The sequence below is a fragment of the Heptranchias perlo genome, chromosome 25 (genome assembly GCF_035084215.1).
Source record: "Heptranchias perlo isolate sHepPer1 chromosome 25, sHepPer1.hap1, whole genome shotgun sequence".
In the NCBI taxonomy this organism is placed as follows: Eukaryota; Metazoa; Chordata; class Chondrichthyes; order Hexanchiformes; family Hexanchidae; genus Heptranchias; species Heptranchias perlo.
Genome location: NC_090349.1, coordinates 12426600 through 12441304, shown reverse-complemented (window position 1 = coordinate 12441304; position 14705 = coordinate 12426600). Strand labels below are relative to the sequence as shown.

The following is a 14705-nucleotide window of genomic DNA, read 5'->3' as shown; positions in this document are numbered from 1 at the left end:
ATCAGGTCAGTTTCAAAAAGTCATGTCAAAAACATGTCTTGTTTTTAAAAAAGGTTTAAACTTTATCAACATTGAGAATCTACTTACAGTACGGAGGATAGAATTTTTTAAAAGTTTAAACCGGCACAGAGAATTGTAACTAAACTTGCTGTTAAGGATATAAAAAAAATGAAAGTTTGTTTCTTTTCCTGATATCTCTTGAGCGGATGTTGAACGGATCACCGTGCACACTCACCCCGAGTCCCGGCTCTTTCAGCCGCTGCACATAGTCCCGGCTCCACTCAATTACAAATCTCCCGCTAAAATCACCTCACCGAACTCTGGGAATGTTGTGAATGAGTTGGTCCTTAGTTAAAGGGCAATGGACATAACATTGCGAGAGGAGGAAACGGGGCTGGAGTCGCTGATCAATTGCGCTGACTTCTGAGACGCCGACAAAGGTCTTCAAAAACTTGTGTCTCCGTTGAAACCCTCTGGTATTTCTGCCGGGATTCCACCCTTGAAATTCCGTGCTTGAAATTCCTTCTCGATCTCCAGGAAGGACTTGTTTTTAGTTTCGGGTAAGATGATGTATATGAATAACGTCACCAGGAGGCACTCGAACAGGAAGATGAGGAAACAAAACTGCTGCAGTCCCTCCTGCCAAACAAATCCACACAGCACTGAGTGTAAAATAAAACACATTAAAGAACAACAGAGGGGAGAGTGAGAAAGCACCCCACACTTATTCCGCTACACTCCCCACAACTATTCCAGTGCATCTATTCCTATTCCACTGCACTCCTGGACATCTGTAGATGTAGGAGAGTACAGTGGAATAGGTGTGTGGGGAGTACAGTGGAATAGGTGTGTGGGGAGTACAGTGGAATAGGTGTGTGGGGAGTACAGTGGAATAGGTGTGTGGGGAGTACAGGGGAATAGGTGTGTGGGGAGTACAGTGGAATAGGTGTGTGGGGAGTACAGTGGAATAGGTGTGTGGGGAGTACAGTGGAATAGGTGTGTGGGGAGTACAGTGGAATAGGTGTGTGGGGAGTACAGTGGAATAGGTGTGTGGGGAGTACAGTGGAATAGGTGTGTGGGGAGTACAGGGGAATAGGTGTGTGGGGAGTACAGTGGAATAGGTGTGTGGGGAGTACAGTGGAATAGGTGTGTGGGGAGTACAGGGGAATAGGTGTGCGGGGAGTACAGTGGAATAGGTGTGCGGGGAGTACAGTGGAATAGGTGTGTGGGGAGTACAGTGGAATAGGTGTGTGGGGAGTACAGCGGAATAGGTGTGCGGGGAGTACAGTGGAATAGGTGTGTGGGGAGTACAGTGGAATAGGTGTGCAGGGAGTACAGTGGAATAGGTGTGTGGGGAGAACAGCGCAATAGGTGTGTGGGGAGTACAGGGGAATAGGTGTGTGGGGAGTACAGTGGAATAGGTGTGCAGGGAGTACAGTGGAATAGGTGTGCAGGGAGTACAGTGGAATAGGTGTGCAGGGAGTACAGTGGAATAGGTGTGTGGGGAGTACAGTGGAATAGGTGTGTGGGGAGTGCAGTGGAATAGGTGTGCAGGGAGTACAGTGGAATAGGTGTGTGGGGAGTGCAGTGGAATAGGTGTGCAGGGAGTACAGTGGAATAGGTGTGCAGGGAGTACAGTGGAATAGGTGTGTGGGGAGTGCAGTGGAATAGGTATGCAGGGAGTACAGTGGAATAGGTGTGTGGGGAGTACAGTGGAATAGGTGTGTGGGGAGTACAGTGGAATAGGTGTGTGGGGAGTACAGTGGAATAGGTGTGCAGGGAGTACAGTGGAATAGGTGTGTGGGGAGTACAGTGGAATAGGTGTGTGGGGAGTGCAGTGGAATAGGTGTGCAGGGAGTACAGTGGAATAGGTGTGTGGGGAGTGCAGTGGAATAGGTGTGCAGGGAGTACAGTGGAATAGGTGTGTGGGGAGTACAGGGGAATAGGTGTGTGGGGAGTGCAGTGGAATAGGTGTGCAGGGAGTACAGTGGAATAGGTGTGTGGGGAGTGCAGTGGAATAGGTGTGCAGGGAGTACAGTGGAATAGGTGTGTGGGGAGTGCAGTGGAATAGGTGTGCAGGGAGTACAGTGGAATAGGTGTGTGGGGAGTACAGTGGAATAGGTGTGTGGGGAGTGCAGTGGAATAGGTGTGCAGGGAGTACAGTGGAATAGGTGTGTGGGGAGTGCAGTGGAATAGGTGTGCAGTGAGTACAGTGGAATAGGTGTGCAGGGAGTACAGTGGAATAGGTGTGTGGGGAGTGCAGTGGAATAGGTGTGTGGGGAGTACAGTGGAATAGGTGTGTGGGGAGTACAGTGGAATAGGTGTGCAGGGAGTACAGTGGAATAGGTGTGTGGGGAGTACAGTGGAATAGGTGTGTGGGGAGTACAGTGGAATAGGTGTGTGGGGAGTACAGTGGAATAGGTGTGTGGGGAGTACAGTGGAATAGGTGTGCAGGGAGTACAGTGGAATAGGTGTGTGGGGAGTACAGTGGAATAGGTGTGTGGGGAGTACAGTGGAATAGGTGTGTGGGGAGTGCAGTGGAATAGGTGTGTGGGGAGTACAGTGGAATAGGTGTGTGGGGAGTACAGTGGAATAGGTGTGCAGGGAGTACAGTGGAATAGGTGTGTGGGGAGTACAGTGGAATAGGTGTGCAGGGAGTACAGTGGAATAGGTGTGCAGGGAGTACAGTGGAATAGGTGTGTGGGGAGTGCAGTGGAATAGGTGTGTGGGGAGTACAGTGGAATAGGTGTGTGGGGAGTACAGTGGAATAGGTGTGTGGGGAGTACAGTGGAATAGGTGTGCGGGGAGTACAGTGGAATAGGTGTGTGGGGAGTACAGTGGAATAGGTGTGCGGGGAGTACAGTGGAATAGGTGTGTGGGGAGTGCAGTGGAATAGGTGTGCGGGGAGTACAGTGGAATAGGTGTGTGGGGAGTACAGTGGAATAGGTGTGTGGGGAGTACAGTGGAATAGGTGTGTGGGGAGTACAGTGGAATAGGTGTGCAGGGAGTACAGTGGAATAGGTGTGCGGGGAGTACAGTGGAATAGGTGTTTGGGGAGTACAGTGGAATAGGTGTGCGGGGAGTGCAGTGGAATAGGTGTGTGGGGAGTACAGTGGAATAGGTGTGTGGGGAGTACAGTGGAATAGGTGTGTGGGGAGTGCAGTGGAATAGGTGTGTGGGGAGTGCAGTGGAATAGGTGTGTGGGGAGAACAGCGCAATAGGTGTGCGGGGAGTACAGTGGAATAGGTGTGCAGGGAGTACAGTGGAATAGGTGTGTGGGGAGTACAGTGGAATAGTTGTGTGGGGAGAACAGCGCAATAGGTGTGCGGGGAGTACAGTGGAATAGGTGTGCAGGGAGTACAGTGGAATAGGTGTGCGGGGAGTACAGTGGAATAGGTGTGTGGGGAGTGCAGTGGAATAGGTGTGCAGGGAGTACAGTGGAATAGGTGTGTGGGGAGTGCAGTGGAATAGGTGTGTGGGGAGAACAGCGCAATAGGTGTGCGGGGAGTACAGTGGAATAGGTGTGTGGGGAGTACAGGGGAATAGGTGTGCAGGGAGTACAGTGGAATAGGTGTGTGGGGAGTGCAGTGGAATAGGTGTGCAGGGAGTACAGTGGAATAGGTGTGTGGGGAGTACAGGGGAATAGGTGTGCAGGGAGTACAGTGGAATAGGTGTGTGGGGAGTGCAGTGGAATAGGTGTGTGGGGAGTACAGTGGAATAGGTGTGTGGGGAGTACAGTGGAATAGGTGTGTGGGGAGTACAGTGGAATAGGTGTGTGGGGAGTACAGTGGAATAGGTGTGTGGGGAGTACAGGGGAATAGGTGTGTGGGGAGTACAGTGGAATAGGTGTGTGGGGAGTACAGGGGAATAGGTGTGTGGGGAGTACAGGGGAATAGGTGTGTGGGGAGTACAGTGAAATAGGTGTGTGGGGAGTACAGGGGAATAGGTGTGTGGGGAGTACAGTGGAATAGGTGTGTGGGGAGTACAGTGGAATAGGTGTGTGGGTAAAAGCTTGGATAGGTCTACCAAGACTGTCTGAAAAGTACTTACCACAATAAAGGGGAATATTATCCCGATAAAGAAGAAGCTGATCCAGTTCATGGAGCCACCGATCATGAAGGCAGCGGGGCGTGAGGACTGTGTGAAAAGCTCCCCTGTCACAGTGTTGGTCACACCCCCTGGGTGAAACACAAACACAACTCATTGAAAACATTCAGCACTAAGTGGATTACTCAAGGAGATTGAATTGGTTGAGGCACTGGCATCAATCCATTGGGTAAACTCTCAGATTGGAAAAGGGGCATCATGAAATGAAAGTGTGAGCTTGTGATATCACCTCAGAGACAGCTTGCTGCCGTTTACAGTGAGAATGTCCAGCCTGGACAAGATGAAGACTCTATGATACTTGTTCCTGGGAGAGTTTAAAGGATAGTTATAATCTATTTGTGCTACAGTAGTACCAATTTGGGAACTCGCTAAGGCTTCTTCGACAGCACCTCCCAAACCCGCGACCTCTACCACCTAGAAGGACAAGGGCAGCAGGCACATGTGAACAACACCACCTGCACGTTCCCCTCCAAGTCATACACCATCCCGACTTGGAAATATATTGCCGTTCCTTCATCGTCGTTGGGTCAAAATCCTGGTACTCCCTACCTAACAGCATTGTGGGAGAATCTTCACCACACGGACTGCAGTGGTTCAAGAAGGCGGCTCACTACCACCTTCTCAAGGGCAATTAGGGATGGGCAATAAATGTTGGCCTTGCCAGTGAGGCCCACATCCCATGAACAAATAAAAAAACCCACCAATACAGGAAACATAATCCAGGACAGAGCTTTGACAGGACAGGACTTCCGTACGTCCCTCCAAAATCACCCCAACCCTGACCCATTTAATTAGGTCAGGGCACATTTGCCATGCTTGGCGGGCAGCCAGCAAGATTTCCACTGCCAACAGGGAGCCCATTAGTGTGGTTTGACAATAGCACTATAAGTTTTAGTCATTACCTCCCCTGACTTATATTCTACTGTTTTGGCTGTGTATCCTATTGGCTTTGTTGATTGCTAAACTTGTCCAACTATCGAGTCTAAGACTTGTAGGTCTCTTTCAGCTTCATCCTTAGCACCATTCATGGAGTACACATGTACACATCCATGTTTTCTAAGTGCAATATTTGTTTGCATTAAATTTCACCTGCTATTGTTCTGCCCACATATCTTGTCCAACTAATGCTGTAAGTTCTGAGCTGCCTCGTCCAATTCCACTGTCTCTCCTAGTTTGGTATCATCTGCATATTTGACTACTTTGCATTGAATTTCTGATTTCGGGCCGTTGATGTAAATTAGAAATAGTCCCAGTACTGAGCCCTGAGGCATCCCACTCAGTACTTCTCCCTACTCCAACATAATTCCCAATAACTTCTGCAGTATCCCTTCTGACCTTTCCTCAATATGTACTGCTCTAGCTCCAGATTGACAGCTCACCATCCTGTAAATATTATCCTTATGATACACATGGTTATCCACTTTTCTCAGCAAAGAATCATCCAGAACTAAAATCTGCTCATGACCTGCAAACTGTGTCTTTGTCCAGGCTGCACTCTCTGGTTTTCTAACTACCTTTACTTCTGGCACAATGTTGGACAGTGTCTGATATCTGCTTGCTAGGGTCATCTTTTGGGTAGGGTTTCCTACTTTTCTTGCTTCTTTTATCAACCTTAATTCATATGGTATCCCATCCCCTTGACTTTTCGCAGCACTTGTCCCTCTGTCATGAAAACGATGTTCCTGATTGCAATGGTCCCCAGCTCCAATCCCTCAAGTTTCGCTCTCATGATCTGATGTCAGCCTGACCTTACTGGAGATGATTCACTTACTGAAGCTAATACTATCCACTTGCCTTGAAAATCTTCTCTTGTACCTTGCTCTCTAAGGCCATAACTCTTTCTTTAAGCGTACTGATTAACAGACAGTTTTTGCTTCTCTTCACCCCTCTATTGTATCTAGCTCCCTCATTTGCGAACATCCTACAGCAAACACACCACAAGTCCTCCATTTTAGTTGCCCTTCTCTTGGCTTGTTATATTTCTCCCATTGCCTCCTTTTGATTTTAAAAAAAATCCCAGATGCTCCCTTTTGATTTTCCTTCCATCTGATGCCCCTTTTAATTTTGACTTACCTCAGGTATTTTGTTTTACTTTTTACTTCCCTTAGGTATTATTTAATTTGACTAATCTTAGGTGGTTCCCTTTGTCACCCATTTCACACAGCTATTCCCTTTCCACTCCATTGCACTGCACTCACTCCAGTTCTTGGGTGCTCCCGTTTTAAATCTTCTTCTGCCTGTGCGCCCCTTTAAGAAGATATCGAGAGTCATTGGGCCAGACTTTGCTGTCAAGATAACGGTGAGCCTAACAGCGCTCACTGTTACTTATGCACAAATCGCACAGCAACTCAGGTGAGCGGAGATGCACAGTTAAACACAAAAATCCGTAAGCTACTGTCCGAGACATGCCGCTCCTCTGTAAGCTGTGCGAAAATGGCATCTCGCCGTCTGGCTCCCCATTCAACTGTATTGAACGGTGTGAAGTTCCTGTACTGACGTTGTAGATACAGACTATATGTGCCAGAAAATGGTAGGGCTTGTCCATTCCTGTCTAAGCACCCTTTTAACGGTGTGATAAGTCTTAATTACTGCCAAACAACCTCTATGGCACTAAAAATTAACTTTTACAAGTGTGGGGTCTCATTCCTTCAGCTTTTAATTGTTGTTGGAGATTTTTTAAAAATCTTAAATTTTTAAAAACTTTTTCTTTCTGTCTCTCTTATCTCTCTCTCTCTTAATCCAATCTTCCTTTCCCTCTCTTTATTTCGCTTTCTGCGCCTGATTTGACATTGAATTCACTATTCTAACTTACACTTCCTGGTTCATACTCTGTGCTGCTCATTAACGATTTTTCAATCTGATTGGTTAAGGAGACACACAGTTGCTTGCCCTGTTCACACAGGTCCCAGATGCTCTGTAGCGGGCGCCACGCTGTTTGGGGCTCCTACTGACAGCAACTTGCCGTGCAAAACCCCACGGAAAGTCTATGGGCAGGTGCAAGTCTAACAAATGGTGCCGCTCACTTCGAAATCTGGCCCATTGGTCTGCCTGTCTTACCCTGATATTTTACCTGATTTGCTGAAACTTCATGGTAGCTTTAGAGACTCCAACTCTCTCCGGCGGTGAAGTGTTTTCCCTCGTTACCGATTTAATTGGCTCCCAATGGAGTCTGTGGTCCATTTGCGTTACTTCATTTTAGCTATGAGGAAAGATTGGATAGGCTGGGGTTGTTTTCTTTGGAACAGAGGAGGCTGAGGGGAGATTTAATTGAGGTATATAAAATTATGAGGGGCCGAGATAAAATGGATAAGGAGGACCTATTTCCCTTAGCAGAGAGGTCAATAACCAGGGGGCGTAGATTTAAAGTAATTGGTAGAAGGATTAGAGGGGAGTTGTGGAAAAAAATTTTGTGGTGGGGGTCTGGAACTCACTGCCTGAAAGGGTGGTAGAGGCAGAAACCCTCAACTCATTTAAAAAGTGCTTGGATGTGTACTTGAAGTGCTGTAACATACAGGGCTACGGACCAAGAGCTGGAAAGTGGGATTAGGTTGGATGGCTCTTTCTTGGCTGGCATTGATGAGATGGGCTGAATGGCCTCCTTCTATGCTGTAAATTTCTATGATGTAAATTTCTATGATTCTATGATTCTGCCCGTATTCGAGTTCTTCTGAGTCTCTGTGCCCCGATGTTTAGTGATGCCTTTTCAAAACTGCACGGAGTAGCTGCCACACTGGCAGGCAGGCCCTCCTCTCCCTGATATCGATAACGGACCTCCTTCCAAGGAGACCAGAGTGACTTTGGCCCCAGAGGTCCGCCCCAATTATTACCACCCAAAACGCCAGCTCTCGTGACTGCCAGGCCTCCACAGACGGAATGATCTCCATCTACACTCGGCAACATAACATGGAATTTTACAGGAATTTAGCAAAATGATGGTTCCAGGCTGCTTTAAACAAGGGCATGGCCATTGATTTATAGGTACTGCCCATCTCCTATAATCCTGAGGTAACAGAAAAGGTTTATGGTCTATCCTTACCTGTTACATACAGCTGGATTCCACCGTGCTGTCACATTGGGACCACTTTAGTCTCAATCCCATCTTAGTCCAATGCTCACTTGTGCTGGTTGATTGACAATGCGTAGAGTTGGATTATTAGTATAATTTAACAAATCTCTCTGCACGGTTTTCCTATGCACAGGAGGCATCTGGTGGGTCATGTAATGGGAGTGCAGCAGCTTTTAAAGAACAATAGCATTTTATTTTGGAGGCTAATTAGACAGAATGGATGGAGAAGCTCCGCTAGAGGTTTTATTAGAGGAGGTGGCCCTGAGGATAGTGGCAAATTTTGGGGCTGAGGGACATCATTCAAATAGAGCCAGTGTATAGTAAGCACAGCAGGAGGGGCCAATCATGTAAATGGTGTCTGCTCAGTGTAGCACTCATGGGAGCAAATGAGAAAGAAATTTTCCATACTGATGAAAATTTCCATACTGGGGAAGAGAGTTACGGTACGGATGACTAATGGGTGCCCTCTAAAAGCAAGTGGATGGCTGCACTATGCATGCACCAAGCACTCAGCACACATATGCTTCCAGATCTGCATTGCAGTTTAGAAACTATAGGCCCCACCTCTCACTTTGTCAATCACCTAAATATCTGAAGTTGCACCTCCAACTTGATGGCTGCCAAAGGGACAGGTTTCCTTTCACACAACCCTGGAGTGTTTTCGCACCAACTCACCATATGGCTCCTTGAATTATTGGCATACTCTCTGCTTAATCTTTCGTACCGGGTGGACTACAATGCCCCTGGTGTTACTTCCTAATACCCAAAGGGTCTCTTTGCCCCTTTTTCAAAGTAAAGGCTGTGCATAACAATCCTCAAAGAACCCACATTGCTGGTGGACCAGCCAACCTGTGATGCCTCACCTATTAGGTCTAGGCCCTCCAAATAATTGGGGTGGAGGCCATTGAGGGAGTGAGTGAGGGAGAGCTTGCTGGCTTTGTGCATGGCCGACAAGGCAAGGGTTCACTTGAATTTTATTTTCTTGCTGGTATCCAACACTCAATCAGTGACTAACTGTTGTGGCCTTGCTACTGTGTGCATAGCAATTGGGTGCATACCCTATGCTCTCTCATGTTCCTTGTCTTTTTGTCTAGGAGGTCTGTCCAGCTGAGGATGCTGGCACTGAGGAGAAGGAAGAGAAGGAGGAGTTAAAAGCAGCCCCAAAGCATCTGTATCCATCAAGCACTCCAGATCCTACAAAGAGCAGCCTAGATACAACCAGTTTGGGGAGATTAGATGGGAGGAGTCAGAAGGGAGCACTGAGCATTAGTAAAGAGGAGCAAGTGGAGGTAGCAGCATAAAAACAGCAACAGGAAGAAGGGCCTCAGGGATTTGTATCTTCTGAGTGCTGCATACATTAATCAGCAGCTCCTTAAAGCTCCCTGCATGGAATGGTGGAGAACATACAACAGTGCTGCACCAACATATGTGCAGACGTAGAAGAGGGTTTCGGGAACCTGCAGATCACCATGGAGCAAATGGCAACTCCAGAGTATTCTGTGGGGGAGCTTCAAAGGATAGAGGGCCCAAGTGCCGATGCAGTTCCATCACCAACACTGTGTCTGCAACTACTGAGAGCTTAAGCTGCAATTTATGGAAGGCTATTATTTCTGACCTACAGATGCTAAGGAATCAACTTGAGAGCTCGTCGATAGCAGGCTTCATGCTTTTAGTGTCAGCCAACGGTTTGTCCCTACACAGATCCCTGGTCATATGCAAAGGAGCAGCCAGCAGCTGGGGTTTGGCGGAAGGGGAGACAGATAAGGACTCCACTTCTCAGGCTAAGGCCCATCCTCCTCAAAGGAGTGCAAAAAAATCAGGTAAGGGACAGCAGATGCCTAGGCGTTGACAGTAGTGGTAGGACTATCTCATGCCCCATGGGCAAGTCACAGGGTCTCCATTGAGAAGCCGTACATGCCATCACACATCCTCCTCCCACTGAAGTGGCACTTAGAAGGAGCAGGAGATTAGGAAGTGAACAACACATACTCTACACTTTCACCAAGGGCACCCACCAGGGAAGCAACATTGATACAAGAACACAAAGGTGGAGTACAGGAATCCATTGATTGTGCCTTCCTTGGAATGACTGATGATTCGTTGTCTGGTAGGGAGATATGGCTGTTGGTGCTGGGGCAAACATGTAGGGATGGTGGCAAATGCAGGGAGATTTGTCACAGTATGTTGTTATGGGTGAAATGGAGTACAGAGAGGTTCACAGGACTGTCCATGTAGGGTCTCAAGGGCGGCTTTTAAGGAAAAATCTGATAATGACTTTTTGACTGGCTGTTCATCAGCCTTGGCCACTTCTCCTTCCTCCTCTTCCTTCTCTAAATCTATTGGCATGCCCAGTGGAATCCCTACACTGAGCACTGTGCTTGCAGCTCTGAAGGGAAGATGGTGGCAGCAGGAGGTGTGTGCCGAAGGAAGGCCTAATTGAAGGAAAACTGCAGTGAGCAGCAGGAAAAAGTAAAAGCGCCAGTAATTTAATGAACAATTCTATTTCTCAAGTCAAAGAGAGCCATCAGACTGCAAGGGGGTGATTTTAGCCTAACCCTCCAGAAGGCAAACTAACGGGATCAGGTGCAATGCTGGTTATAACCAGGTGCTCAGTGAACCAAGAGCTACATGGCGAATCCAGAGTGGGACCAATTTACATTCAATTCCATAATTCATAATGTGTAATGAGGCCATTTCCTGCATAAGATGCTGCTTCTAAGTCTTAAACTTCTGCTCCTATAGGATTGGGAGTTTAGTGCCGAGCGTAATGAGGCCTACCCTCCTGACTCTGTGGCCTGTGCGCTCTGCTAATTGAGGGGCCCGTACATTCCTGGAACAGCTTGTCAATGCACCTCCTCATCGATGCTGTCAACCTGCCCGTAATGCAGCGTGGACCATTTGAGGTGTGGTTTTTAATTTTTTTCATCGTAGTTTAAAATAAAACAAATTTCAGCAGCCTTGGAACAAAAGGAAGGAGTCAATAGGACTGTGAAGCTGTGTTTGTGAACACCTATTAATCTGCGAGTTATTATAAATATACCCACCTGGTCCCAGGCCGAAGCTCAGAATAAACGCAAACAAACAGCTCATGGTCATGTAGGGTACCCAGTAATAGGAAGCCTGCAAACACAAAAGCCAAAGGAAAGCAGGTTACAGAATGTGTCACTGGGGAGTCACTGCATTTCCATACATTTAAAAATAAGTACATAAGGGGATGATTTTTTGAGCTCACCAAGTTAAGGATTTCAATCTGCAGCAGAGGTTCCCAAACTAGGGTAGGGGAGAGCACGACAATGTTATCGGTGGGGGTCATGAGGAGGACGGGCTGGCTGACAGCATCGATGAGAGGAGCTGCACTGGGAATGTGTTACTGGAGGATGTTGGCCCTTTGCTCTTATCGTAGAGGAAAACACAAAGGAAAGAGCAAATATATAATGGTAGGAATGCAGCAATAATGTTCAGAGTGCAGGAAACGTCTGATTATGTTGTAGAGGGCAGGGCAGTGTGACCGTTACAGTTGCTATTATTTGCAAAGCTTGTTTGCTCGACGAGTGCTCGCAGACCACACTGTACTCTATTGGAGGTAACTCAATCCTGGAGATCAAAGGTCAAGGAGTAAGCTCATTGATGACAGTGAAAGGCCCTGAAATCAAACCGTGCACAATATTTTATCATTCATTACATCTCGTGTCAAACCATTGAATACAAATGTTTATTTTTCCCATCAGATGCTGTCATACAGTACAGATAATACTGTAAGTTTGGTAAATGCACTTTGTACAATGACCTTCGTGAATGATTGTCACAGAATGTGGTGATTTCAGCTGTAAAAAGACTGAAATTGTATTGTCATTGTATTCCTAAATTATGACAGGAGATATAGCTACCTTTATAAAAATATTATGACAACCTTATATAAAGTTTTTAAAGGGTGAAAGGTAATTTCTTTATTAGACAAACAGAAGAATTGTTTTTATTTAATGAGGCAGTACTTGTTGCTGGAGGCTGTTTATTATCAGTGTTTCCTCTCCCTTCAGTGTTTTCCCCATCTCTGTTCTAACTGATATGGCAGACAATAGGTGAGATTTTGCCAAGAGAGAGACAACAACAACTTGCATTTATATAGCACCTTTAACGTAGTAAAACATGCCAAGCCACTTCACAGGAGCGTTATCAAACAAAATTTGACACCAAGACACAAGGATATATTGCTCTACCCTGCCCCATTAAACATTCCCGGATCAGGTACAGCATGGGTTAGACACAGAGTAAAACTGCTTCAACCTGCTTCATCAAACTCTCCCAGGTGAGGTATAGCCTGGGTTGACGCAAAATAAAACTCCTCTACACTTCTCCATCAAACATTCAGGTCAGTAATTGAGTTAAATGCAAATCAAGCTACTCTACACAGTTCCGTCATGTACTCCCAGGCTAGGTACAGTATGGGTTCAATGCACAGTAAAAGGTCGTTCTACACTGCTCCATCAAGCACTTCCAGATCAGGCATAATAGCTTAGATGCTGGATAAAGCTTCCTTAACAACGTGCACTTAACCCCAATTTCAACACAGCACCCCTCTCTCCATATTGTACCATACAAATCTAGGAAACTAGAAAAGGGTGACCCACAGTGGTTGATTTTAATCCCTCCCCCTCGCCCGGCGAGAATGGTACGTAGGAGGGTTAAAATCATCCGAGTCCACTTACCAACCCTAGGCTGCACCATTCCCACCCGGCAACATTTTATCTTCACTGACTTGGAAGTCGGCCAAGGTTCCCTCTGCAGGCAGGCGGGGGCCGGGTTCAAATCTTAATGTTGCGGCTCGGTGGTGTCAACGGCAGCATGGCAGCAAATTAATCTCCGCATTCGGAAGATCCGCACAGAGATTACCCCGACATCTCATCCATGGCGGAAATCCATGGAGTGGCCAGAAGAGGCCAGGTAAGTTTGGAAAAATAATTTTTATCTGAAATCCTTGTGGGCCAGACAGAGAAGGAGTGCTCCCCCGGGTCTTGCAAGGATACTTTGGCCCACCCACGCCTTGGGATTCTCCTCTCCACCAACTGCGATCATTCCCAATCCCTCTCCCTCCTCATTTACCTTGCCGGGTACCATTACCGTGGGTCCCTGGCGGTGGCCTGGCCCTCCACTGGCGTTGATGTCATTCCCAACGGCTGCAGACGGGAGTCGGTTTCGAGGCCAGAGAATTAAAATCTTCCGGGCTTCACATTGCCGCCCACTTTGGCACCTGCACCCCCTGAATTCCGCACCCCTCGAATCCTGACCCCACAATTCCTGCACCCACGATTCCCACACCCCGATTCTCAAACTTGACCCCACAGTTTCAGAAAGGCAACTAGACCCCCAAATAACTTCAAAACAGTACAGGCCTAATGATACAACAAGGCAAGGAGATAGACTGAAAGTGAAGTGGGATGTGGGCTTTGTCACAATTTAAGGTGCAGATCTACTCAACATTGCATCAATTTCATTGCAGAGGCAAATACCTGTAGTCAACAAGGGTGCAGTTTCAGGAACAGTAGATTTAGAGATCACAGAAGAAGGTGTGAGTACTGCAGTTGTGAGATTTAGAGATTACAGAAGGTGTGAGTACGAAGGTATGGGATTTGGAGATTACAGAAGGTGTGAGTACGAAGGTATGAGATTTGGAGATTACAGAAGTTGTGAGTACGAAGGTATGAGATTTGGAGATTACAGAAGGTGTGAGTACAGTAGGTGTGAAATTTAACAATTATAGAAGGTGTGAGTACAGTAGGTGTGAGATTTAAAGATTACAGAAGGAGGTGAAAAGACAGCAGCTGTGAGATTTAAATGTTACAGGAGAGTTGTGAGTACGATAGATGTGAGATTTAAAGATTACAGAAAGAGGTGTAAGTACAGCGGGTGTGAGATTTAGAGATAACAGAAGAAAGAGCGAGTACAGTAGGTGTGAGATTTAAATATTACAGGAGGAGTCGTGAGTGCAGTAGGTGTGAGATTTAGAGATTACAGAAGGGGGTGTGAGTACAATAGGTGTGAGATTTAAAGACTACAAAGATAGGTGGAAAAGCAAGTTGCGATGAGGACACAAAGTGTCTGCAAAGGGATATTGACAGGTTAAGCGAACGGGCAAAAATTTGGCAGATGGAATATAATGTGGGAAAATGTGAAGTCATCCATTTTGGGAGGGAAAATAAAAAAGCAAAATATTATTTGAATGGAGAAATACTACAAAATGTTGTGGTACAGAGGGATCTGGGTGATCTCGTACATGAAACACAAAAAGTCAACATACAGGTGCAGCAGATAATCCGGAAGGCAAATAGAATATTGGCCTTTATTTCTAGGGGGATGGAATATAAAAGCAGGGAAGTCATGCTACAACTGTACAGGGTGCTGGTGAGACCACACCTGGAGTACTGAGTACAGTTCTGGTGCCCTTATTTAAGGAAGGACATACTTGCATTGGAGGCAGTTCAGAGAAGGTTCACTAGGTTGATTCCAGGTATGGAAGGGTTGTCTTTTGAGGAAA

The 14705-nt window shown here is 46.7% G+C and overlaps 1 protein-coding gene across 1 annotated transcript in view; it reads right to left on the bottom strand.

Moving 5' to 3' along the window:
- Positions 1–274: 274 nt before the first annotated feature.
- The window catches only part of slc2a11b (solute carrier family 2 member 11b), a 93558-nt gene continuing 79127 nt past the window's right edge, over positions 275–14705 (bottom strand). Inside the window, exons 10-12 of the mRNA XM_068005627.1 lie at positions 11218–11293; positions 4051–4178; positions 275–639 (exon numbers count right to left, since the gene is read on the bottom strand). Of these exons, the coding sequence (XP_067861728.1) occupies positions 445–639; positions 4051–4178; positions 11218–11293 (399 nt within the window). The 3' untranslated portion in view covers positions 275–444. The remainder of the gene's footprint in view (positions 640–4050; positions 4179–11217; positions 11294–14705) is intronic.